General features: G+C 44.5%; 1 protein-coding gene across 1 annotated transcript in view; it reads right to left on the bottom strand.

Moving 5' to 3' along the window:
• Nucleotides 1–27,188, bottom strand: part of ARID1A (AT-rich interaction domain 1A) — a 42,915-nt gene extending 15,727 nt beyond the window's left edge. Inside the window, exons 1-13 of the mRNA XM_063453393.1 lie at nucleotides 25,537–27,188; nucleotides 6,582–6,776; nucleotides 6,088–6,492; nucleotides 5,791–5,904; nucleotides 5,330–5,570; nucleotides 4,782–4,871; nucleotides 4,538–4,705; nucleotides 3,922–4,207; nucleotides 3,628–3,764; nucleotides 3,412–3,521; nucleotides 976–1,185; nucleotides 695–899; nucleotides 416–548 (exon numbers count right to left, since the gene is read on the bottom strand). Coding sequence (XP_063309463.1) covers nucleotides 416–548; nucleotides 695–899; nucleotides 976–1,185; nucleotides 3,412–3,521; nucleotides 3,628–3,764; nucleotides 3,922–4,207; nucleotides 4,538–4,705; nucleotides 4,782–4,871; nucleotides 5,330–5,570; nucleotides 5,791–5,904; nucleotides 6,088–6,492; nucleotides 6,582–6,776; nucleotides 25,537–26,199 — 2,957 coding nt within the window. The 5' untranslated portion in view covers nucleotides 26,200–27,188. The remainder of the gene's footprint in view (nucleotides 1–415; nucleotides 549–694; nucleotides 900–975; nucleotides 1,186–3,411; nucleotides 3,522–3,627; nucleotides 3,765–3,921; nucleotides 4,208–4,537; nucleotides 4,706–4,781; nucleotides 4,872–5,329; nucleotides 5,571–5,790; nucleotides 5,905–6,087; nucleotides 6,493–6,581; nucleotides 6,777–25,536) is intronic.
• Between the last annotated feature and the right edge of the window lie 548 nt (nucleotides 27,189–27,736).

The following is a 27,736-nucleotide window of genomic DNA, read 5'->3' as shown; positions in this document are numbered from 1 at the left end:
CAAAGAGACAGTCCCTCCATTCTCTTCAATGCAAATGCTGCCTTTTTCTGAGACATTTACATTGCTTACTAGGGATACCTCTAATAGCGGTCACTTAGCCACTAGAGGAGCGACCACAGTCCTGCAATCTTTACAGGACCTATGTTTGGAATTTTCACACTCTGCGTGAAGATTCCAAACATTCCCTATATGGAATTATGCCAATGCATCTCTATAAGGAGATACGGAGTAATACAGCACATCAATTGCTGGGCATGGCCCAAAAGAAAACCTAGAATTTGGTTTGTTCCATCAATGGCTGAGGTCATTTAATGGGAGTAGCATGTGGCCACCAAAATACCCGTGGGCAGGGGATACTAGGAGAGTTATAATGCTTTATTCTACACACTTCCAAACTCCAAAACACAATTCTCACCTCATTCCCGGCATTGATGGCATCTGGCTGTGTGGGGTGGATGCTGGTGTTGGGGGCTTGAGGTCCCCTCCGTCTGCCATTGAGCTACTTGTAGACTGAGGAGTTTGAGGACCTTGCATGGAGCCCGAGCCAGCTAGAAGGGAGATACAAGAAAACTGCCTATAACTAAGTGTAAAAAATTACAACATGGAAATCAGTGTAACATATTAAAAATATTGGCAATATATGAAGAGGAGGGTCAAAAACAAACACAAACAAAAATATCACATCCATTCCCACCTGGTGAAGGGGGTTGAATCTTGGCCTGTTTCTTGGCTTCTGCAGATGCAAAGATGTCAGGTGGTGGATCTTCTCCCCTCTCAATCTTGCACTCAAATGCATACAAACACTGTATGTACTGTTTCTTCAGTGAGCTGGCCGCACTGCTTGATGTGCCCACATTAAGATTTGTAGAGAGTTCTCTCCATTTCTTATTTTTGTTTACCTACAAGCCCAAAAAATGTCAGAGGCCAAGAAAAACTTAAGTGCAAGTAAAAGATCAATTAAAATACTGAATTTACCTGTGTAAGTCCCCCAATATCCTTGACAGACATGTAGAGACGATACAAATCAAGCGGTTTCCTGCCTACTGCTGGCAGGTTGGTCATGCCCATAGCTTTTTCCTCTGTGAAGGACAGATAGCGATCCACCCACATCTTTCTTTCGGGCTCAACTCCCAACTCATACAGCTTTGTTATTTTCTCGTTTGTAGTAGTGGATGAGCTAGACTTCTGTATGAGGGTACAGAAAAATGATTAACTAATGTGTACTCATTAACAAGAATGCTGTCTGAAGAGTATCTGACAATCAAATATTTTCCTAAAATAGGGCTATAATATCTCAACATCTGTTGATAACACATTATAGTAAATAGTTACAGATGTGAAATGCATTCATCCCCTTGAGTCGTTCTATCCAGCTTATTCTCTTTCCCCCTTTCAGATACAGGTACTAGCGGAAGAGTTTTAAAAACGAAAAAAACAAAAAGGGGGGCGGAGTCAAGCTGCCATGCTGAGAGGTCGCACATGAGACAAGCTCCGTGCCAAAACGCTCTTAATCGGCCCAAAATTGGGCAAAAACCCACCAAATCAACGATCAGACGACCTAGAGAAGTGAGCACTTAAATGCAGAAGCCAAGCGACAATTATCCTGACCGAAATCTGTGGCATCTAACCGGGGATAGACCCGAGGCCTACTCAGACGAAGCGAGGGAGGCGCCTGACATCCACGCCGCCTGCAGCTACTCGCTCGGAGGTCTCCCAGGTACACTTCCTCCACCCCCCACCGGTGAGGGATATCCCGGTATTCTAAGCTAGAGACACAGCGGCAAAACCAAAACGGGGACCGTCGCACACAGCCGGACCAGCTCCAGCAACCACCAGGCCACTGGGCCGCCCAGCGAGAACCCCAAAAGCGGAGCACATACGCCCAACCATCCACGCACTCCCTGGGGGAATTTGACTGGCTTTGCAAGAGCCTCTGGAATATGCTGCGTGAACGTGGAATGTCTTACCGCCGGGCAGCAAAGCTAGTGGCTACATGGATGCACCCCAGTGACCCGCCGGCGCCATTACAGGCACCCACCACAGGCATCCGGGAAGGCTGCCAGGCTACGCAAACACCGCCGCTCTCACGGGCAGGAAGCAACACCATGGTACATGGGCGACCGCACTTGCCCGCACATCAAGGAGACAAAGACCGCTAAACCAGCCTTCCACGCCAGCTACTCACCTGACCCGAAAACCGGCGCTCGGCGGAGCCTGACCCTGTCCCTCCAAGCTACAACCGCAATCCGGGGAGACACACGGCTAAACACTCCATTGAATGCTGCTGGAACGGAGCCCCAGCCCGGGGGCGTCTTCGAAGAATCAAACACCGACGGCAGGAAACACGTCCAGGCAATGGGCATTGGCTAAAGGGCCTACCTCAGTGCGCCTCAAGTGGACATGTCTCACCTGCATCCGGAGGGCACACTTACAGCCATCGCTATGCGGACTACTCGCATCAAGCGACCACAACATTTTTCTTTAGTTATTGCCGCTGAGACAGAACGTTATCAGTGACTCTTTACCTTAATAGCTAATGCGAGCGTGACTCTTAGTTACACATATATAACCTCAACATAGTGAGCCAAGTAGAGATGGCTCCATACTTTAGAAACATAAATATGACAAGCAACATTTATCATAGTGTCTTACCCTTCATGTCTAGCCAGCCTCTCTGAGTTACTCACATAAGTTCTATAGCATAGACATGAGGAACTAGCCTATATTTCTTGGTTACCCACTTAAATCCTATTGCACATTCACCCAGTGTAGTGCAGTTAACTCACTAGCCTGTATCACAACAGACAATCGATTTACTAACACGGTTTCAATTATTTTATGTTTGACTAGCTTATGACATAGCGTAAAAACCTACTATCCAGAAAGTTACAAGCGATGTTATTTCGTGTCATGTACTGAAATGCCTAAGCAATGTGAATATATACTGTTCATAACCTTATTTACCTAAAAATGTGCTAGATCCACTGTCTACCCCTATGTTTAACCTGTTTACCACGCGCTAGAGGACTGCCTTTGGGGTACCTCAAAGCGTCTGTTATCATTGCACAACTAAACAACTAAAATAAAGAATTTAAAAAATATTTTGCATTTTATGCCATTTTTATGTTATTCAATATACCCGAATTATCTGTATAATTTGGGGTCTGCAATATTGTTTTGTCTGCTATATATTTTTTTATCCGGAGATATAACGTGCCTATTTGTATACATGGAACTATAGGACCAGCACCAACTTCCTTCTCATAACACAGTGAGTAACTGACCATTGGTTCATTATTTTCCACAAGTATCCTGTTTTGTTGGAATTGTGGCAATTAGGCTACATAAGGTGGTTAATTATCACTTGTATATTTTCCTACAAATCCATAATACCTAGTAATATTTCAGTACCTTTGATTTCGGCTCAGCTTTGGGTGTCCCATCAGCCTTATTGTTCATTTTTGGAGTTGGAGTCAATTTGACATCTGGAAGACCCATGAGCTCCGGACTACTAGCCAAGCCTGTCAATAATAAAGCAACAGTATAGATTTCAAGTTCAGTGGCTGTAAGTAGTATAAAAAAAAAAAAACAAAAAAAAAAAAAACTTTTTCCCCACAGGTTTCATACCAGAGTTATTAGCCATGTTGCCTCCCATGTAGGGCCCTTGGGTATTCATCATAGCCGCCATGCTGTTCATTCCTTGACCATAGGGTGGACCAGATCCCATCATCGAACCTTGGTTCATGTTGGGATAGCCAGGAGACCTATAATTGATGCAGATTTTAAAATGGTATGCAAAGAAAGACAAATACATAGTTCATAAATGGTTTAAAGAGTGCAAGTACTTCAGAACAAAACAAATTAGACTTGTTGCCATAAGAGTCCCCTTCTTCCAAAACACACAGTAAAGTTTTCACTAACCTGTTCTGTATGGAGTTGGATGTGGCATGCATGCCAGCAGCTTCTTGTGCTTTGCGATTCATACCACCTGGAGGTGGGCACATTCCAGAGCCTACCTGCGGTGGCATAGCAGTCATGTTTGGCCCATATGGCCGATTTCCCATAGTGGAGTGCCCAATTCGGCCTCCATATTGAGGCATGCCTCCCTGACCATGCATCTGTCCTCCTGCAACAAGTGGTGCCATACCGCCTGCAGAGTAACCTGCGTTGGGCATGGTGTTATAATTTGGCTGTCGTGGGTAACCACCTGCAGAGACAGGAAGAATGAAAACTAAAAACACCAGACTTTAAGCAAGTCAATGTGGAATACAGAGGAATTCTTTAGTTTTCACTCAAGGTTTTTTCAACAATTTCAAGTCTATTATAGCTGAAGTAAAAATTGAATAACACCCCTAAATCATAGTTTGTTATTAGACTGCATGCTAAAGCTGGAGCAACAGACAATGGCTACATCTTGTAATTCTTCTTAATAGCAGTTCAAAGATTAAACTTCTTTCTAGTAAGTGTGAAGATATAGTCTTGAAGACGCCATTAATTAGGTGCAAAAGTTTTGTAATCACAAGAGATGATCACTCACCTTGGGGGCCATACTGTCCCCCTTGAGAGCCATAGCTTCCCATGGAATTCTGCTGGTAGGGACCCATTCCTGCATGCATTTGTGCCCCTGTTGACTGGCGTGGTGAAAGTGCTGGGCCAGGTTGGGGTGATCCATACTGAGGTATCTGTGGATTTCTTTGCATGTACCCTGTCAACAAATAGACCATTTTAAATCTGCTTCAGAAACCTTACATATTTTATATGACATCGCCTCAAACACCCACCTCTCTCCTGCCCAAGGCCAGCCTGGTTCATTGTAGGATGGATCATGCCATCCGACTGTCCACTTGGTGGACGTGGGGGCATTTGAGTTCCTGAAGTGAAGACAGCGATAAATACAGTTACAATCATCCCATTTGTACTTGGAAAGATCTTGCACAGTTCTGCTTAACTGCTTAAATCAATCTTCTTTGCAAGCAAAAAAACAAAACAAAACACAAGTCGACATGCAAGGCAAGATTGGATGTGACTGTGATAGGTTTTTAAACACTTACATTTTACTGTATTGCAGGGGGCTGTGTCAACATAATTTTAAGGTTTTGTATTGCTTATAGAACTGAAAATATATTTTGTCAAAATATATTTCCCTTTGCAGATGTTCATCTACATTTATGCAGTTGAAAGAAGGGGTGTGTGTGTATATATATATATATATATATATATATATATATATATATATATATATATATATATATTTTTTTTTTTTTTTTAATATAGTTTGTCATAAAAAAAAAAAAAGTGAAAAATCCTTTAAAATCGCAAAAGAACCTACCAGGAACAGCTGTTGGTGAAAGAGGTCCAGAGCGTGATGGCGCCACGCTTGCTGGCGATCCTACTGGCGATGGAGAAGGACCACGGATCCCAGGCAAGTGGGGAGAGGTATGAGGAGAGAAAGGGGATTGAGCTGGATTGCTCTGCTCTCCTTGGCTACTGGAAATACCAGAGGTGCTAACACCAGGACTCAAAGCTCCTTCTGCCCCCATTGGGAGATCATCAATAGAACCAGAGAGATCCTGAAACACACAAACTTAAATTAGAAACATTTTGGTGGCCTCCAATTTCTGAGGAAAGCTAAGACTGCAGTTCTATAAAACAAGCCAATTAAAATATAGTGCATTATGAAGAGCAAGGGAAAATAAGAATCAACTGCTAGCTTGAATTGAATAAATAAAATACCCAAAACATTTTTTAAAAATCCATTAACTATGCACCTTCATTATAAGCTACACTCACCGGGAGACTAGAAGGCCGTGTTTGCATTCCCATACTAAGATCATCTTGTCCTTTGCTTGAACCAAGAGAGGGAGTGGATGAGGCCTGCGATGTGAAAGAATCCTGAGAAAGCTCCTGATATGTATAATAATATAAAAAAAAAAAAAAACACAATTAAAAATAAAATGTGTTTTCTTTGTATTTAGAAAGTAGCACACACACACACACACACACACACACACACACAGGGACAGGGACAGGGACAAAACTTTATAAAAGCTATGGGCAAGTTAGTTGAAAGGAGGATCTGTAACTCACCTGTGGTGGAGGGAAGCGCTGCTGGGAATATGCTGCACCCTGCTGTGCTCCCTGTGTCTGATAAGATGAACCCTGTTGCTGTGAACTGGGATACTGTTGAGTTTGCTGAGTGTATGGTGACTGGCTTTGTGAGCTGGGTGGGGGACCCTGCTGCTGTTGCTGCGCATACGGAGAAGGAGATGGAGACTGCTGTTGCTGTGTAAAGGAGGGCTGAACAGGTTGGGTAGGGGGTGGCTGAGACGAGGATGTCTGTTGGGAATAAGATTGAGGAGCTGGCTGCTGTTGTGAATATTGGGACTGCGGGGGCGTAGTTTGTTGAGGTGGATGAAGGCTCTGCTGATTGTAGTATGGAGACTGGCTTTGCTGGGCATAGGACCCAGGTCCTTGCTGGCTATAGGGAGCCATCTGAATGGAGAGAACACACCTTGCGTAAGAGCACAACACAATGAGGAGAAACCCAAGGCTCCATTTAAGCGTAATAAAATTAAATGTACCTGTTGTCCATACTGCATACTCATACCCCCTTGAGCTCGACCCTGCATAGCCATGGGATATCGCTGTGGTGTCTGTGATGAGTAAGGCTGTACTGGGTATCCAGAGTGTCCCTGTTGAGTTTGCTGCCCATATGGGTTACTTGAGCCGTACGGCTGGGGTCGCATTTTTCCCATCTGATCCATTGGACTTGCAGGCTGTGGAAGAAAAATTATAAACAAACATCACATATCCTTACAGACTTCACATGTTCCAGTAAACACAGCCAAAAAAATAAAAAAATTAAAGTTTTACAGACTGCCTGTATAAAGTGTTAAACAATACCACTTCACTGCTCAAATCTTAACCCATTACCTTTCTGCCATTCAAAATCACCAATTATTAAACAGCCACCTTCTGCACATAAGCATGCCTACTGCTTTTTATGCTAGATAATGTGTGCAGTCAAAGATAACATGGACACTGCCTATGTTCCCACAGTAATTAACCTGCTCATTACCTCTGGGAAAAGACTGATGAAGGCAAAGGATGAGAGCTATTTATAACTGTAAAGGCAAACAGCCGAAGTATAACAGGTCCCAGCTGTACACCCATCTGACGTGCGGCCAAAGCCGGCTGTCTGGTGCTGAGCGCTGGCAGGCAATGAATGACAGGATCTGTGCTCTAGAGATGTAAGGTGGAGGGGGAGGGAGGGGGACTCACTGCTACAGTTCTAGACTGCCTTCCTGAGCCCGCCACACCTAACCAACCTCCTTACACAGAGAAAATAAAAATAGGAGGGAGCAGAGGACTCCGTCCTTGGGAGTTTGCCACATGGCTAATTTGCATGACTGAAAAAGTATGATAAGGAAGGAAACTGCAAACTTGTAGAAATATATCAGAGAATCTTATTTACACTCACAAGTTACTGGCACGCATGGATTAACACAATTCACTGCTACAAATAAGAATTTGAGAGAAAAAAAAAAAATCGTTAATTCAGGAGGTATTGGTTCTACTCCTTACTATTCCATTACTATGTCAAATGCCAAAACAGAATAAGACAAGCATAAGAAAACCTTCCCAATGAGCCATAATGACAAAATACTGGGGTAAATAAAAATGGGTTAACTAGTTTTACATCAATGTGTACACTTCATGACCTTAGACCACATAAGGCAGCAATCACCTGCAGCAGCCATGTTAGGAAGTGCTTACCATACCAATAACATACATGTAGAGGAAGCGCACTTCTCGAATACGACTCCTAATGGACGCAAGTGAACATTTCATACAGTTCTATAAAGATCATGTACACCACATTGTAAATAAATACCACTAGACAAGTTGAAAGTATTAAAGGTAGGCGAAGACAAAAAAAAAAAAAAAAATGATGGCAGCTACGCAATATGTTTACAGTATGACAATATGGGGCTCGAAATAAGCCTATACAAATACAATATACATTTTTAAAGTGCTAATTTTCAAAATTTAATTTAGAACTCCCATATAGCCACTTTTTTTTTTTTTTAAAAGGATGAATACCCCCTTTCCAAATAGGTGCCATTTGCTTAAGTAGCCATCAGACTGTTAGAATAGCAACTATAATCATCTTATAATACCATATGCATAGGTAACAGTCACGTAGACGAGCTTGAGATACTTTATTTGAAAGCAGAAATCCTCTTTCAAACAGGTGATCTTGTGTCTGTATAAGATTATAAAGCATTTCTTGGAACACAACTATTTTATTATGTGTGTATGTGTATTTATTGTGTGTGTGTATGTGTGCGCGCGCAGAGTGTGTGTATGTATGTGCAGAGTGTGTGTATGTGCTAAGTGTGTAAAATGCAGGGGGGTGGCATTTTTATTTATTTTTTAAAACTTTTTTTAAGTGTTGTTTTAGTCCCTCCTCCCAGCTTCTTCCATGGCCAGGAAGGGGGGATATGGCATTCCCTGGTGGTCCAGTGGCATGGACTGTGCAGAGGGGGCCCAGCACACACTTACCTTCCAAGCAACTCCTCTCACTCTCGCGGCCTGTGTGGTGCAACCCATTGCAACACTGACGGCCGCAGGACTTGAGAGAGTTAGACAGGGGATCTGAAGGGAGCTGTTGGGAAGGTTAGTAAGAGTGTGCTGAGTCCCTTAGGACCCTGGTCTGCATTATCAGTATTGGCCAAAACCGATATTGCTGAAAATACAGAATATGGGCCAGACTGCTAATCAGTCTATCCCTACCTCTCTCCCACCATTCCCCCTCCCCAACTAAACCCCAGCCCTTGTTTAAAAAAAAAAAAAAAAAAAAAGCCACAACAACATCAGCCAACAAGCAGACTCCACTCACATTGCCAGCCTCTAGTATATTCCCCCATGGCACCGTCCGCACCCTGTGCCAAAGCGGATCCTCCCACTAGTCCTTGAAACCCTGTGAAGGTGGAGCACGTTGACATCACGTTAGAATGTGACGTGGCGTGGCTCCGTGCACCTCCAGGTCCTCCACTGCCCAGCCGCAGACATCGCAACACTGACCAACACACACTCACATCATTGTATTTATTGTTCCCTACCTTTGGCAGCTGGTGTAGGGCCACTCCCTGATGTCCAGTGGGAAATCTTCTCTAGGGAGGTCTCCTACCGGCTCCTCACTGCTCCCTCCTACACACTGTTTAGTGAGGTCATATTCCAGCACCACTACAGGGGCGTGCTCGAGGGATCAGTGAGGAGTAGGAAGACTTCTCCCTTGCTGTCGCCAGCTACCTCTCATCCCGGCCTGGTAAATTTTTAGCAGAGTAGGCACCTGCAATGTGGGGAGACCAGGTGCCTACTCGGCCTTAGTAAGCATGTCAAACTCCCGGCTCGCCAGGCCGCAAAAAGGTATTCATTGTGAGCCGTGAGTTTGACATGCTTGCTATAGGGTCACTTAAGACCTTGATAAGGACAGGGTCGAAACATTTTGAAGTCCTTTAAGTGACACCAATTAATTTTTTATCTCACACACATTCCCCACACACTGTGGGGCAGGTATGTCTTGATAAGGGACCTACCCTCCATTTTATTTTGAAAATCCAGATAAAGAATCCTAAAATGTTACTTTTTGGGAAAGCTGAAATTAGGCAGACTAGATGGGCCGACTAGTTCTCATCTGCCGACACATTCTATGTAAACTATGGAGAACAAACATTTTTAGTCCTGCACGACCATAACTCTACAGGAAACAAGTTTATATATCTAACAAAAACTGCAAGAGAAAATCAACAAGAAGCTTTAATTCCTTACTAGCAGTTGCCCAAACCATTTAGTGGGTCAGTAAGAAATTGGAGGATTCAGCATGCTGAAGGCTACTTCCCTTCTCACTCCACACAATCCAAACTCCTCTAGAGCCAGGAGAGGAGTCAAACTGGTACCACAGCTGGTGCCACCTCAGGAATGTATGTCAGAGTCAACTCCTATGGTCCAAGACATTTTGATAATTTTATCATCCCACCAACAGCATTAAATAGACATCACTGCCCAAATAAAAAAAATTAAATAAAAAGGTTTTTTTTGTTTTAGATAAAAACAAATATGCACTTGTATATGCATTTCCCCCCATTGGGGGTATATCTAAAAACAAATTTTAATAGCCGACGTTCTTTTGTTTGCTGCCTTTGCAAGCCAATCCTTTCTCCCCCAGACTTTCTGTAAATGGACAGTCACAGACTTCCCAATACAGCTCACAGAGCAAGGCATGTGCTCTTGGAAATAGCCTACCTCTTGAGTTTAGCTCCACTGAGATAAACAAGCCAGGAAGCAACATGATCTCTTGTCTGCATGAAAGCCGGGTGTGTAACTTTATAAAAGTGTTAATTTCTATTGAAATCTGCCCCCCAACTGACCAGGCCCCTGTAATATGGGATGCTGGTAGGAACTGACAGGATGTCACTTCCTCCCAAACACAAAGCGCGCTGAGCAGGACAGGGAGAGTGAGCAGCACTCCAAGCAAGTAACCCTCTCTGTATCGGTCAGTATATCAGTCTTTGCGCCAGTGTGTTTGTTAGTATGTATATCTCTGTATGTGCAGATATCCCAGCAAACAAACATGATATAAAACTACACCCCTGAACTCCAACTCAAATTGTATACAAGCACATTTAAAGTCAAACGCTACATCCAAACACACCCCTGCATGTAAATGCAAGCATAACTTTCAAACACACCCCTGTATTAAAATACTAAAATTATATACAAACACCATCTCTACACACAGAAGCACACCTACCACCAAGTACTAAGGTCTGTTTAATATCTGTAGAAATTTGCCAAAAAAGAAAAATCTTACACTGTGAATTAAAAGGTTTGTGCTAGGATGTTGGTACACTGTCAAAAGGTTCCTCTGGAAAAATGAATTGGGAACTCCTACTGTACAGGGTTTGTGACCTCTAAATATTACACAGATATAAAAGTTTCACTAATACAATTTATTCAGCAGAGAATGGTCAGTAGGAACTATGGGCCATTCTTCAGCAATTTCCAGAGAGGATTCCATGAATGTATTTAGCGTCAAAACTTTTAAAGGGTAACCCTAAGCACCATAAACAGCAAGCTGCAATAGCTCAGAATGTGCAGTGTTGTCATAAGTACTTCTCATGCAGCCCCTTTATAGATGAGGTGGCATGCTCAATCAATAAATTAGATCATGGCAGGTTATTAATGTAATGAACTGTAACTTTTCTACTTTTTGCACAACCAAAATACGCCTAACCCACTGCTCATCAGCTTGAAGTGCTTTTAGGTGGCTAACAAGAGTCTTTTTCCCATATTTTATAAAAGTGCAACTATCAAGAGAAAAACAGAAGCTTCAGAAGGTTTCTGAGTTGCACCCTTATGGCTGCCTGACAGCTGGAAAGCATAAAGCGAGGCTTTTCATATAGAAGCATTTCAATGCTTCTCTATAAAAAGCATTACAAGAATGTACTCTGCGCGTCCCAAAGCTTCCCTATGACCGGCATTGGACTGGCTCCGAGATCGTCATGATCTCACAGAGGAGAGATATGGATTGACCCTCTGACACTGGAATAGAGGTAAATTATAGCTTCTAATTTAGTCTTAGGGGACCAGTAATCAAAAGAGTCCAGAAACACTCCAGTGTTATTTTTATAAATATTGATAATGCTGAAAAGGTTCATTAACACTTTCACCATGTCAAGCTCCCCTGGCACAGCCTGAGGAAAAAAAAAAAAAAAAAAATTAAATGTTTAACCCCCATTGAGCATAAGCACATACTGCACTACTGAAGGGATGAGTATCACAGCCAAACACAAGTGCCACAACCCCCCTCCTTTCCAGTTGTACTTTTTCCACACTACTTACTAAAATAAAACTTTATTAGAATCTAATGGGGCGAGTAAACCTTATAAAATCATTTATATTAAATATAGATTATACTATACTAGTTTCCAGGGGAGTGGCAGTAACAGGTTATAAACATTTTGGATAACTTTTATATAAAATTCTTCTGTGGCCAAAAAAATATTTAAAAAAATAATGTTTTAATTGTCCAAAATAGATTCTACTAATTAGTACAGTCACTTCTCAAACACTTGAACAGAATTACAGAAGGTAGGAACAGGTGTAGTTTTCCATGTATTGGATAGAATGAAGAACCCTGTAGCTAGGTTTCCAGGGTCAAAAGATTTTAATTAAAATGCTTATCGTGCAGGCTTGGCATTTTGTGCCATGTAGATGTTGAAACGGTTTGAGTCTTTGTTTTGGCAAATTGAGTACCTCCTTTGTCTTTTGATACACACTTACAGTTAGGAATGTCAATGAAATGCAACATATGGTCTAGTGACAGATCCGCTTAAAAGGGACACTATAGTCACCTGAACAACGTCAGCTTAATGAGGTTGTTCAGGTGAGTACTTTAGCTCCCTGCAGCCTCTCATGTAAACACTGTATTTTCAGAGAAAATACAGTGTTTGCAACTGGAGGTGTTCCTAGCTTTCAATGTAGTCACTCAGAGGGGACCAGAGGGACTTTTGAGTTGATGACATCTGACATCCACTCAGATCTGCTGTCAGCAGAGCACAGGGCTGCACGGTGCACAGCATCTCCTCCCTCTGCATGCAGACACTGAACTTTCCCCATAGAGATTCATTGATTCAATTCATCTCTATGAAGAGATGCTGATTGGCCAGGGCTGTGTTTGAATCATGCTGGCTCTGCCCCTGATATGCTTCTTTGTCAGTCTCAGCCAATCCTTTGAGGAAGCACTGTGATTGGATCAGGCTACCACATGTCAGCAGACTGCTTGTTTTTCTGAGTCTAACAGCATGCAGTTTTACAGCTTCTGGCTTGAATACAGTAAGATTGTTACTATATTTATGGAGGCATGAGGGACCCAGGGGGACTAGATGGTGGTGTTAACACTATAGGGTCAGGAATACATGTTTGTGTTCCTGACCCTATAGTGATCCTTTAATGATTCTAAAGCAAGTAAGAATACAAGGCAAGTCACCAATATCCCTTATTTCAAATATAAGCGAGCAATTTCAATTTACTTAGATGCATATGCATTTCTGGCAAATACTCAATTTTGTGTGGCACTCTGCTGCTATCTGCACATATACTGTAAACTTTGTGGGTGGTCATGTTAGCTGTAGGCCTATAAAAACAGGTCCAGTTTGAACACTGAAAGGGACACTCCAGGCACCCAGACCACTTCTGCTCATTGAGTGGTCTGGGTGCCAACTCCCACTACTCTTATCCCTGCAAGTGTAATTATTGCAGTTTTTATAAACTGCATTAATTACCTTGCAGGGTTAAGTCCTCCACTAGTGGCTGTCTACTAGACAGCCACTAGAGGTCACTTCCTCCTTCATAGCACAGATTATCTGTGCCACAGCATCGCTGGACGTCCACATGCTGTGTGAGGACCTCCAGCGTCGCTCATTTCCTCATAGGAAAGCACTAATGCGCATGCACGGCAATTAGGTCTCCTCGGCCGGTGGGCGGGATCAGTCTCCCCACCGGCCGACGGAGCCAGTAGGAGGAGACAGCGACGAGGGACATCGTCGCTGCCTCAGGTAAGTGACGAGGGACATCGTCGCTGCCTCAGGTAAGTGACTGAAGGGGTTTTAACCCCTTCAGGAACCGGGAATTAGTGGGTGGGAGGGAGAGGGTGCCTCCAGTGCCATGAAAACTATCCGTTTTCCTGGCACTGGAGGGTCCCTCTCCCTCCCACCCCCCCAATCCCCGGTTACTGAAGGGGTTTTAACCCCTTCAGTCACTTACCTCAGGCAGCGACATGTCCCACGTCGCTGCCTGCTCCTCCCCCGCCGCCCGGTGGGCGAGACTGATCCCGCCCACCGGCCGAGGAGTCCCAATGTGCATGCGCATGGGCGCACCCCATAGGAAAGCATTGAAAATTAATTTCAATGCTTCCCTATGGGGAATAGAGCGACGCTGGAGGTCCTCACACAGCGTGAGGACGTCCAGCGACGCTCTAGCACAGATAATCTGTGCTAGGGACCAGGAAGTTCCCTCTAGTGGCTGTCTAGTAGACAGCCACTAGGGGAGGACTTAACCCTGCAAGGTAATTATTGCAGTTTATAAAAACTGCAATAATTACACTTGCAGGGTTAAGGGTAGTGGGAGTTGGCACCCAGACCACTCCAATGAGCAGAAGTGGTCTGGGTGCCTAGGATGTGTCCCTTTAAGGCATCGGCTACCAGTACCAGTAGTTCACAGAACAAAGTTGGAAAATACAGAAGTAGGGATCGACCGATTATCGCTTTTACCGATCTGATCGCCCGATATTTGGTATTTTCGGCAATATCAGTATTGGCCAATAAAGATACCGATATTGCTGATAATACATACCAGGACCACCAGGCCTATTACAAGCCAGGCAGTCCTGGGGGGGCCCGCAGCAAGCCGTTACCTTTCCAGCAGCTCCTCCAGCTGTCCAGTGCAAATCTCACAAGTCCGCGCGGCACGCAGACCGCAAGATTTACAAAGGAGAGCTGGAGGAGCTGCTATGCTATAGCCCCCCTCCCTGGCCAGGTAACAAGCAGGTGGAGGACTAAATAAAAAAATTAAATCTGAAAAATTAAATAAAAAAATGCCCCCTACTGCCCCCCCATTTTACACAAATCACATCCCTTCAGAAAAACACACACTGCATTCATTATATACACACACACACACACACTATACAAACCCACTGCATTCATTATATACACACACCACATTCACTATATACACACACACACACACACTACACAAACAATGCATTCATTATATACAAAGTGCATGCACTACACAAACACACACAGCTCCCCTGTCTAAACACACTGCATCCACTACATGTGGCATGTATATTTTGTGCATTTACCTTTAGAAATAGTTGTATTTTTTCCAAAATGGTAAATGTACAGCATATCGGCAAGTTATCGGCTATCGGCCTGAAAGTTCACAGATTATTGGTATCAGCTCTAAAACAAAAATCAATATCCGTCAACCCCCACACAGAAACCACAAAAACTTTGCAAAGTACTAGTAGAACTTTGTTATCTACACACAGTTTATTGCACATTACTGGCTAGAGCCAATATTACTGGCTAGTTGCCAATGAGAAACAGGGCATATAAAGTCCATATAAACTTGCTTCAACTTACTTAATTGAGCTGAAGTGGTCTGGGTGCCCCCAGGTTTTAACATTGCAGCTGTAAACATAGCAGTTTCAAAGAAACTGCTATGTTTACACTGAGTGTTAATCCAGCCTCTAGTGGCTCTCATTGACAGCTACTAGAGGCTGCTTCCGCGATTCTCACTGAAAATCACAGTGAGTAGACACTGACGTCCATAGGAAAGCACTGAGTAATGCTTTCCTATGGGCGGTTTGAATGCGTGCGCGGCTCTTGCCGCACATGCGAATTCGGCACCGACATCGGCAGGAGGAGGAGAGTTCCCCTGCGCTGGAGAAAGGCAAGTGTTGTAACCCCCTTTGGGGGGGGGGGGGGAAGAGGGGAGACCCAAGGACTACATAGTGCCCCCCAAATTTTTTTTTTTTTTTACAAAATGTTGTTTTCCCTGGTTCTCTTCCTCACTTTGTGTGTTGCCGCAGTACAAAGTAGATGAGGGGCCTTCTCAGAGAGAAGCATTGCAGGTACAGTGCATCAATTGCCTATGAGAAGTATTTTTATTGGTCAGTGGATCATCAGTACTAATGACCATGATGAGCTGCAGCAAGGGACTGTCTCGCGACTGGATTAGAGTAAAGTTAACCCCTTTCGGTGGGAAACGAGGACCAGTAATCTAAAAACACCATTCAAAACTCATGTATAATGTTGGAGTGTTCCATTAATGATATAAAATATCAATTTGGCACAACATAAAAAAAAAAAAAAAAGCCACCTTTTTGAACCAAGTTCAGGGATACCAAGCAGAAAATAACTCTGGAAATGTCGCTCAGTCCTCCGCTTAGACCCTTTGTTCTGCCTCTATACAGATCTAATACAGGGGACTGAATAACAGGTGAGGAGTGAGCACAATTTGTACTAGGTACACGTTAAGATGTTCAAGAAACAAGTGAAAATATACAATATAAAAAAAAAAGTTCTGAAAAACATTTGTTTCCAGTTGTTGGAAAGACCGACAGTTTCCTCCCTCTATACTCCGATAACTTTCCCTTCAGTGAGCAGAACTTTCACAAATACACAAGAGGCTACCTTTTGATATGAAACAAAATCCCCAAAGGAGGCAGATTTGTCAGGGGTGTGCCAACGGAATATATATATATATATATCTCCGTAGAAGAGAACTCAAAAGACAAGTGAAAATTGCAGCAAACATTAAAAAAAAAATATATATATATATATAAATATGGAGGACCAGAATATTCAGTACATCTTAAATTTCTTGCAAGAACCAGAACGACTATAGTCAGCTGTATAGTCGTTATGGTGTCAGGTATGCCATTCCAGTGTAATTAGTCAAACTTGTGACTATTTACACTGGGAAGGAGTCATGGCAATCCTGGCACCATAACCACTACAGCAGGCTTGCAGAGATTATTATACTTGTAATGTTCTTGTGATTGGCCTATCTGAGCAATTCCTCTCCAATGAATGAAAAACAAAGACAACTCAGTAAGGATGCAACATGATGTAGGATTTAAATAAATCCAAACAGCACAGGGAGCAAGGATATCCACGAAAATGTACGGGAGGACCACATGGACATATTGGGTAGAAGAGGAAGCATTATAATAAACACCATATTAAAAGGAACATTAAACATTACATTCAATACAGCCTGCTATATCAGTTGACTCCAGAAATGTCCTTGCACCCTTTCCAACTCTGTCATAATCAAAAGAGCAGGGTAGTGTTTGCGTCCACCCCCTGCCCCCATGGGCAGGCTTATGATAGCGCCAACACTGGCTTCTCCTGTTGAAGAAGAAAGGCTTTCCTGAGCTAAGCAGGTCCAATACATGACTATATTCAGGACCAAGGTAAGTTATCGAACCATTCTAAAATTGGTTTGACAAACTCAATCTGGGAGGAAGGAATGGGTAATGGATTAGTTCAATGGCAGCTGACCACATTTAGCCTACCACAATACCCATTGCTGGTATGACTAAAAAGTGGGTGGTCTCTGCTCAACAGTGAACGGGGTGGGACGGGGGTATACACATTCTGTTTGTTTTTTTACATGAGTGGACTAATACAGCTACAAGACACACACGCCTAAAAGGTGGGCTAGTGGCTAAACGTCTGTGTAAGAAAATCTCAAAAACAGCAAGTCTTGTGGTGTATATTCCCAGTATGCAGTGTCTAGTACCTGGAAGTGAAGGCTAGCCTGTGTGTTCCGATCATGCTGGCTATGATAGAAAGGTGACAGAACACACAGTGCATCACAATTTGACCAGTCTGCAGCTAACAGTCCTATGTGCAACAGAGTTCTCACGATGACATTTGTGCACTGAACAAAAGGGCCCTAAATGGGGACGTGAGCATCAGAACTTGACAGATGCATGGCCTGTTGAATTACGTTTTCTTTTAGATCACGTGGATGACTTGGTGCGTATTTACCTGGGGAAGAAATGGCAGCAGGATGCTCTATGAGAAGAAGCAACGCTGGGGGCGGGGACAGGGTAACCATGGGTGCTGACTTTCAGGTGGATATTACTTTGACACATGCCACCTACCTAGAGAACGTTGCAGACCACGTACACCCTTTCATAGCAATTGTGTTAACAGATGACAGTGGCCTCACAGGATAATGCCAAATGGCACACTGCAAATTTGTTCAGGAATGGTTTGAGGAACATGACAAAGATTACAAAGAAGTATTTGGAGGCCTTGGCCTCCAAAATCTGCCAGAACAAATCTGATCTACCTTTTACCCCAGACAGCAGGTGCCAACAGTCAAAATATACCGGGAAGAGAGGAGGGAGAGGCGGCGGAACGCTGATGTGTTTCCAGTTCCTCACTGCTCCCTTCCGCACTCTCTGCAGTGATGTTGGGAGTAGGAATATGATGTGAGACTGGCCACAACATCACTACAAAGTGCCGGGGAGCAGTAAGAAACTGCAGGGAGATGATCATTTTCCTCAATGGACCCCAAATACAGACAAGCTACCAAGATCTTTTGGCTAAATGAAAGGTCAATTTGTTTTATGGATTAAAATTGCTATTTACTGTGGTGAAGGTGAGGCTAAAGCCTTATGGAGAAGTATATAGACAAGCTGGAAAATGTTGTCCCCTATTGCCTTCTATGGACTGTCTGACAGACCAAAATTGGCATTAGCAGAGGGGCTTGTCTGACATTACAGTAATATGGTTGAGTAACTACCAATACTACATTATCATGTGGTAATACTGTAATGTAGTGTTATTAACCATGAAAGAGAGGCAGTATCAAAATTATCAAGAAACAATTTCAGGTTTACATGTGGACTTTCATTATGCACAATATTTTGGATCCGTAAAAACTTTTGCACAAGGGAAAAATTTCTTTGCACAGTTACTACAAACAATTAGGGGGACATTGATCATAACCATTACAGTAAGATAACACAAAAAGGGTAATTGACTGACCGGGGAGCAGAAAAAGACCACAGAGCAGAGAAACATTGACTTGATGTCACTCCGTTCAAACACCAGCTGACTAATTTTTCCCCGATTGAACATGCATCTTAAGCAGGGCAAAACAAAGAACAGAGGCTGAGCACAGAATGACCAGGAGGTGTAACACCCGCAAAGTGGAGAGGGAACAGAGGAAAAGTGAGTATATCTTGTATCTTTAGGATATGATGTATTAAATGTATATGGAAGCGATTTTAAGCAAGTAATTTATTTCCATTACAGATTCACTTTAAAGTCAGTTATTCCTCCTTTATCAGCAAACCCAGGAATTATGAATGTTTCTGCAATGCCATAAATACCTTAGCAGTCTTAATGTATGAATCACATTAATCCCTGAGCTCAGTCACCATCAGGTTGTTGTTTTTTTTTTTGCATAATTTGTAAAGATCCCAAATGGTGACAATGTCTCTGGGGGTCCGGTGGTCATGGGGGCCAGTGAAAGGTGAGCGTTCTTACATGAACCAACCCCTCACGGGTGCCACCGCCCTCTTCAGCTCTGTACATTGAGTAGAACACGGAGGTCTATGGAGGATCCTTCCATAGCATCATTTGGAAGATTAACATGTTTCCATTAACATAGCGTTAGGAACACAAATCTGCATTTCTAACGCTATAGTGCTCAAGTTTATAGTTCTGTGGCCACCACTCTCCAACTGCCAAAAAAAAACAAAAACTACATGTACATTGAAATGTTTCACAATGAGTTGCATTTGGTCACATGACAGTTTTAAGTCGCCGTCGTAGAAAAAGCACCTCTAGTGGCTGTCTGGCAGAGTGCCTGCAAAGGGAAGATAGCTTCGCTAGAAACTGGAGAAATGTTTTTTATTTATTTTTAACCCCTCAAGGACACATGACGTGTGACATGTCATGGTTCCCTTTTATTCCAAAAGTTTGGTCCTTAAGGGGTTAATCAGGGTTGGAGCATTTAAGCAAAAAGTGCCTAATGGTTTCTAACTTTAGAAAGGGGACTCACTTATGACTAATATTGACATCAACTGGGATGATCTGCACAAATAAACATTTTAGATAAGGTGAGTGATTTTAACATAAGTCTCTTGAGTATCCCTATATGTAATCATACAAACAATGCAATATTAAATATAAATAATTTAGGGCAATTAAAAAAAAAATAAAAAATAAAGCACACCCACACACACCACTGATTAACAATTATACCAAATCTATCAATATGAACTTGAGAACACTTGTTGGCTTTTTAAATGGATTGAATAAAAGTTAAATTTTATTTGAAAATCTCTACAAAAGCCCTTTGAGTGCGGTCATTTCTGCTATGTCTACATGATCCTTGCCAGACCAGGACCGGGCACCACAGGATTACACCAGGAGTGCAAGCCCTCGCGCTATATTATTATTATTATTATTATTAGAAACTCAGTGTTATTCTACCCAATCACACACTTGCATGACAAAAGAAGAAAGACATTGAAGCCCAATAGCATGGCTTATACAGCAAGATATGTTTAAATAAAAATGGTCACCACTTACCTGACCCTCAGCAATCTCTTTAACCCCTTAAGGACACATGACGTGTGTGACATGTCATGATTCCCTTTTATTCCAGAAGGTTGGTCCTTAAGGGGTTACACTTCTGTAACACCAACCTTATGTCTGTCCAGACTCCTCCGGTGCACCACCTGGCAAACCTTCCTCCATACACTGATGGAGTCTAAATTGAGTAACGTCACATCACTCCGTTCCTATATGCCGGCTAAGGAGCTGCCATAGCAACCACAGCACATGCACAGTGGTTGCTAATAGTGAAGAGTAGAGGGACCTCCATTGGGAGGTCTCTTCTGCACTCCCTGTCTCATTTCCTCTGCATTGAGTGTCTTCTCAGATGGGAGAAGGAAAAATAAAATAAAAAAATATATATAATTTAAGAGTGTTTTCTTCAAATCTATACATTTGCCTGCAGAACTGCTAGTACAATGTATAGATGGAATTTCAAGCTCCTTTAAGAGAGCTTAAGTAGTTTTCTCCTTAACAGGTTCCATTTAAATGAACCTTATCACTGTACCTCAAAGTGTTTGTGGATGTTTAGTGGCAAAGATGACCATGCATGGATGTGTTTACAGTAAAGTTTTTACAATAGGACATATGGAACAGTCTATATTTATATACACACTAAACTAAAAGCCAACAAAAATGATTCCCACTTTTTTTTTTTTAGAACACTCAAATGCAAAACTATTTGTACTTCGTAGATATACACCCAAATGAAAGCATGCATACCTATATGCATTTTTATTTTTCCATTGGAGTGGTATATCTAAAAACAAACTTGCAAAAGTAGATCTTGTCTGCAGCCATTGCAGGTTCTGTCAAACTATTGAGAAGAAATTTAATAAATAGCGGTTTTGTGTTTTTTTTGTTTGTCACCCGCAGATCAATCCCATTTACAAATAACCAAGACAACATTAATATGCTGAAAGCACTGGGCTACCCCAGACCGATCAGTCAACAACTGGTATTTAAAGTTGGACAAAATGGATATTGCTAATGCATTAGGGTAAATTCTTCACAGTATATATGCCCAAGGAGGGGATGGTTTCAGTTGCAGTAAACAGGGTTTTTCCATTAGTGACAGAGCTGGTATTGAATGTGGCATGGGCTCTGTACATCAGGGTTTAACCTAATTTTGAGGGAGTAAGTCACCTTTTTAATTTCAGATATTAAATGGTATTTGACAGGGAATTTGTGTTAAGAGTACCAGTTGGTTAAATTTGTTGATATTGAGGGTTACGCCATCATTAAAGAATCAATAATTCATGAGGACCGTATTACATTTCTTTTGGCATCTGCCACCTAAATCAAGACTTTAGATATCTAATGAGGTACATTACCATGTTCCAGGCTTGGCCTTAAAAACATTTGTGCCTTCAAAGTAAACCTCTTGCTGCACCCACTACAGGACCCGAGCAAAGGATTATATAAGAAAGGGGATACAACCAAAACATGCATTTCTCACTAGTGGTGCTGCTGCAGTAAAGACAAAAATATATACAAAATACAGATTAAGGAACAGCACATACACTGTGTGCATGCTGTTCTATAATATGTATATATGCAAGCCAAGATTCTCACACATCCCGAACCCAAAGTTACATCCATCATTAATACAATCTAAATAGTTTTTCTAAAAATATAGAAGACAATTTTCTGAAGACATACTCTGAGGCACTCTCACAATTTAAGATGCAATAAAAGTCTGGAATTAGTTCATTTCTTCTGTCCCTAAGAGGACAGGTTTTCTGGCATTCAGGAATATATATATAAAAAACAAACAAAAAAAAAAAAAAAACTTTTACAATACAAATACAGAAAGTGATATTTTAGAGCTGTGTTTGGTTTTATGTACTCAAAATCGTGGAATGCTTCAGCCAAGAACTAAGTTTCAGTGCCTAATCGGTGCATCCAACCAATATATCTATATATGAACAAAGACTAGACACCAAATCCAAACTTTATGTATGAAGTCTAACATTACATATCAAGAGCATTTGAAAAAAAGTCATGCTCCTAATATGTACTTATTATAAAAATAAATTTTACACACACACACTTTCTAACATCCAACAAAGATGCTGTTTCGCCTATTTGTTATGCACACTTTGTTTTTAATAACAAATATCCAAATTTTCAGAATACCTACGTAGTGTTGCTATTGCTTTGGTGGGCCACATCATTCTAGCAAATAAGCATGTGATAAAGCAGAAAGGCATCTAGATGAAAGGCATCAGCTTCTTGAATGTACTTTTATTTAAAACAATTTGATTTTGCTTTAGATTTTTGAAGATACAGATTACTATAGCTCAATTATACAGCACTTTAAAGCACTAAACTATGACCTTGGTGAATCGCTCCAAATAAAAACAAAACATCAAACTACACACGAGTCATCCATTGACATTCATTCTTCTGAGTGCTCATTTATTCCCATGCCAAACAATCACAACACCTCAGCCACATCTGTAAGAAGTTCTGAAGCAACCAATGTGCCAAAGATCATATACCCCAGAAGATTTCAAAATAATGTGGACCTTCCAATGCAGTTGCACCCAGCAGGTCAACATCTTCTCCCTTAGCTTAAAAGCCGCTACAGCCTTTTCACCATGTACTGCCATATACCTCCCACCCCCCTTTTCAAGTAACACCCTATGGTAGTGGTCCCCTGTCTTTATAACTTAACTGCAAGATGGAAATCTCAGTTTCCACACAGACAATTTTATTTTATTATTTATTTATTTTTAAACACCCCCCACCCCCCCGATCTAATACAGCGTTTAATTTAAATTAAGTATCAACATTTTAAAACTAGGTGAACTGAAGAGATTCTCCTAGTCGGTAGTTAAAGCCACTATATGGTCTCAAACTTTTAACTCACTTTAAATCCCTAACAATCATCATTTTGGTGTATAACCCTCTAAGTGGTACACATATTGCACACTATAAGGGCACCGCTGCCCTATAGCACAAGCCCCAACACTGGCATGGAATTTTAGTGTGTGTTACCTATTTTCCCTAACATATGTATTTTGTGATTTCAAAGAGAAGTAAAATCCACATTTCATGAGCCTTATTATTGGTTGTCTCTTACAGTAATGAATATAAACTCACACATACTGTGTATCCCCCATTATGCCGCTACACCTGACATTGTATGTTTCCCCCATTAGGCTGCTACCCCTGACATTGTGTGTTTCCCCCCATTAGGCTGCTACCCCTGACATTGTGTGTTTCCCCCCCATTAGGCTGCTACCCCTGACATTGTGTGTTTCCCCCCATTAGGCTGCTACCCCTGACATTGTGTGTTTCCCCCCATTAGGCTGCTACCCCTGACATTGTGTGTTTCCCCCCATTAGGCTGCTACCCCTGACATTGTGTGTTTCCCCCCATTAGGCTGCTACCCCTGACATTGTGTGTTTCCCCCCATTAGGCTGCTACCCCTGACATTGTGTGTTTCCCCCCATTAGGCTGCGACCCCTGACATTGTGTGTTTCCCCCCATTAGGCTGCTACCCCTGACATTGTGTGTTTCCCCCCATTAGGCTGCTACCCCTGACATTGTGTGTTTCCCCCCATTAGGCTGCTACCCCTGACATTGTGTGTTTACCCCCATTAGGCTGCTACCCCTGACATTGTGTGTTTCCCCCCATTAGGCTGCTACCCCTGACATTGTGTGTTTCCCCCCCCATTAGGCTGCTACCCCTAACATTGTGTGTTTCCCCCCCCCATTAGGCTGCTACCCCTGACATTGTGTGTTTCCCCCATTAGGCTGCTACCCCTGACATTGTGTGTTTCCCCCCCCCATTAGGCTGCTACCCCTGACATTGTGTGTTCCCCCCCCCCCCCCCCCCCATTAGGCTACTACCCCTAACATTGTGTTTAACCCCCATTAGGCTGCTACCCCTAACATTGTGTTTTCCCCCATTAGGCTGCTACCCCTAACATTGTGTTTTCCCCCATTAGGCTGCTACCCCTAACATTGTGTTTTCCCCCATTAGGCTGCTACCCCTAACATTGTGTTTTCCCCCATTAGGCTGCTACCCCTAACATTGTGTTTTCCCCCCCCATTAGGCTGCTACCCCTAACATTGTGTTTTCCCCCCCCATTAGGCTGCTACCCCTAACATTGTGTTTTCCCCCATTAGGCTGCTACCCCTAACTGTGTTTTCCCCCCATTAGGCTGCTACCCCTAACATTGTTTTTTCCCCCCATTAGGCTGCTACCCCTAACATTGTGTTTTCCCCCCATTAGGCTGCTACCCCTAACATTGTGTTTTCCCCCATTAGGCTGCTACCCCCAACATTGTTTTTTCCCCCATTAGGCTGCTACCCCTAACATTCTGTGTATCCCCCCCCCCATTAGGCTGCTACCCCTAACATTCTGTGTATCCCCCCCCCCCATTAGGCTGCTACCCCTAACATTCTGTGTATCCCCCCCATTAGGCTGCTACCCCTAACATTCTGTGTATCCCCCCCCCCCCCATTAGGCTGCTACCCCTAACATTCTGTGTATCCCCCCCCCCCCCATTAGGCTGCTACCCCTAACATTCTGTGTATCCCCCCCCCCCATTAGGCTGCTACCCCTAACATTCTGTGTATCCCCCCCCCCCCATTAGGCTGCTACCCCTAACATTCTGTGTATCCCCCCCCCCATTAGGCTGCTACCCCTAACATTCTGTGTATCCCCCCCCCCATTAGGCTGCTACCCCTAACATTCTGTGTATCCCCCCCCCCCATTAGGCTGCTACCCCTAACATTCTGTGTATCCCCCCCCCCATTAGGCTGCTACCCCTAACATTCTGTGTATCCCCCCCCCCATTAGGCTGCTACCCCTAACATTCTGTGTATCCCCCCCCCCATTAGGCTGCTACCCCTAACATTCTGTGTATCCCCCCCCCCATTAGGCTGCTACCCCTAACATTCTGTGTATCCCCCCCCCCATTAGGCTGCTACCCCTAACATTCTGTGTATCCCCCCCCCCATTAGGCTGCTACCCCTAACATTCTGTGTATCCCCCCCCCCATTAGGCTGCTACCCCTAACATTCTGTGTATCTCCCCCCCCCCCCCCATTAGGCTGCTACCCCTAACATTCTGTGTATCCCCCCCATTAGGCTGCTACCCCTAACATTATGTGTATCCCCCATTAGGCTGCTACCCCTGACATTCTGTGTTTCCCCCATTATTATGACCCCCCCTCCCCCAAATGTTGTTTATCCCAATATTCTGCTACCCCTAACATGCTATGTAGCCCCACTATTCTGCCCCCCTATGTTGTGTACCCCCCATTATTCTGCCCCCCTCCCCCATTAGCTAGCTCATTACCTGCGGTGTCCTGGGCAGGCCCTGCCCGCTGCTCCCTGGACTCCCCGGCGGATGAACCCCTCTCTGTCCTGCGGCCCAGCCGGCTGCATAGCCCTCCGGTCCTTTGTGTGGCTCAGGATAGTCTCCCCCCGGGTAGGCCGTGTACCCTCGGCCGGGGCTGGGCGCTGTAAGCAGCTGGTTGAGAGTCGGGGTGGCGGCCGCCGGCTGAGCGGGCCCGAAGCGAGGAGGAGGCGGCGGGTAGGCCGGAGCCGGGGGCTTGCCTGTGGAGGCGGCCGGGCGAGGTGGGGGGTAGCCCGGCGGGTAGGCCCGGTTCGGGTAGGCTGGGTACGAGTTATAGGCCTCGCTGGGAGGCGGGTAGTCGAGTCCCGGGCCAGGCTGGAAGACTCCCCGGGGGTAAGGGGAAAAGCCGAATCCGCCAGGCGGGTGCGAGGAGGCGGAGGAGGCCGCGGTCGTGTCTCCGGACTCCTGGAGAGAAGACACCGAGGCCGCTCGGGTGCCGTTAGCCGCCTCCGGGGAGTCAGAGTCATTTGAGGCCGGAGCCGGTGCCTCGGTCTGGGTCTCCGGCGGAGGGGGGTCTCCGGGGCTCTTCTTCAGCTCGGGGCCGGCGGCGGGCGGGGTCCCCCCCAAACTGGGGCCGGAGGCTGGGGCCACCTGGGCGGCCATGGAGGGCTCGGAGGAGGTCGGGGATGGAGGAGGCCTCCCCCCCCGGAGGTGTCGGGCTGGGTTCGGGCAGGAGGGGAGGGGGAGCCGCTCAGTCGGACACGAGGCGGTGGAGAGGAGGAGGAGAGGCCATTTTACCGAGAGAGGAGGAGGAGGAGGGACAGGCCGCAAAGCGCGGAGCTGGAGTCCCGGACTGGGGGAGGAACAGGCCACAAAACCCGGTCACTGGCGCCAACAAGAATCCGGGCTGCTCGCCTTCCTGCGCTGGGGGGAGACACGGGGAAAGCGGCGGAGTGGAGCACGGAGCGGGTCACACTGAGCGGATCGATCGCTCACACAGGGCCGGCAAAACCCGGAACTAGAGCCCACACAGGAACTGGAGCCGGATCCTCTGACCGGGCACAAGGGGAAATAAAGTCAAAGGGACTGGCAGGCAACCAAGGCTAGCAGCGACTAGTGGGCGCAAACCCCGGATACTGGATCCGTGCTGGAGCGGGGGCAGCAGTGCATGGTTCTCATAATAGGGAGTGCATGGCCCATGGTGAGTCTTTCACACGGGGATGGCAGATGGAAAACCCGGAGCTGGGGCAGCGTGTCACACTGGGCTGGGAGAAGGCGGATTACAGCTAGGAGCTGGGTACAGGCTCGGACAGGCGCTGTCTCACATGAACTGTGAGAACGGTGGGTAAAGCCCGGCACTGTATCCGCCGGAGCTGGGTCCGTTTCTGCTACAAGCTGGGGAAAACCCGGAGACTGGAGCAGGGCAGGTGCCTGGTTACACACACACAAAAAGGGGATTAGGGGCCGGTGCTGGTTCACACAGAATGAGCTTTCATCCTCCCATAGGCTTAAAACAAGGAGAGGCAGAGTAAGGGCTGTAAGACCAGGAGCTGGATCACCGGGCCGGAGCTATGTAATGTGCCAGCAGAGGGTGACATGGAACACGAGGCCGGGCAGTAAGACCCGGGGCGGAGCGCGGGAAAGCTGGAGGGATGCCTATCACGTGACCACGGAGGGCGTTCTAAGAGCGTGCTAACGTCACAAGGCGTGTGCGTCCGGCGCTGAGCTCATTGTGCTGCCAAGTAACGTGCGGGTCACATGGCTGGCGCTGTGCATGCATGTACATATATGTTACCATGTTTACATGCATGCTCTGGCTGTGCACGGCTTTGTTTTCTTTTAATTTGGGGGGGTTATAACAAAAAAAGCTTTGCAGTGTTACTACGAGAAACATAAAATGTCCAAAATAAAATAATAAGTATATTGTCAAATCTGTGACACAGTGTACATGTATGTAGCAACTGGCATGAGTGTAAACCCATACACATGTTGTTTATGTCCCAGTGAGGCTGTATGTACACACAGCCTGGTGCTGGTTAGAGCTCACCATGTCAGAGGGGAAGGGGCACAAAGAACAGCCTGGAGTAATGGATAGGGGGAGGGGTGCTCATTCTGTTAGCAGGACTCTGAGTCCTGGCTTCATACACAGGATCACTGAGAGATCAGAATTGACCACAATGCACTGGGGTTTAAATGGGCT

The sequence above is a fragment of the Pelobates fuscus genome, chromosome 1 (assembly GCF_036172605.1).
Source record: "Pelobates fuscus isolate aPelFus1 chromosome 1, aPelFus1.pri, whole genome shotgun sequence".
Classification (NCBI taxonomy): domain Eukaryota; kingdom Metazoa; phylum Chordata; class Amphibia; order Anura; family Pelobatidae; genus Pelobates; species Pelobates fuscus.
Note: the sequence above shows the minus strand (reverse complement) of the source record. Positions and strands in the feature narration are given on the sequence as shown.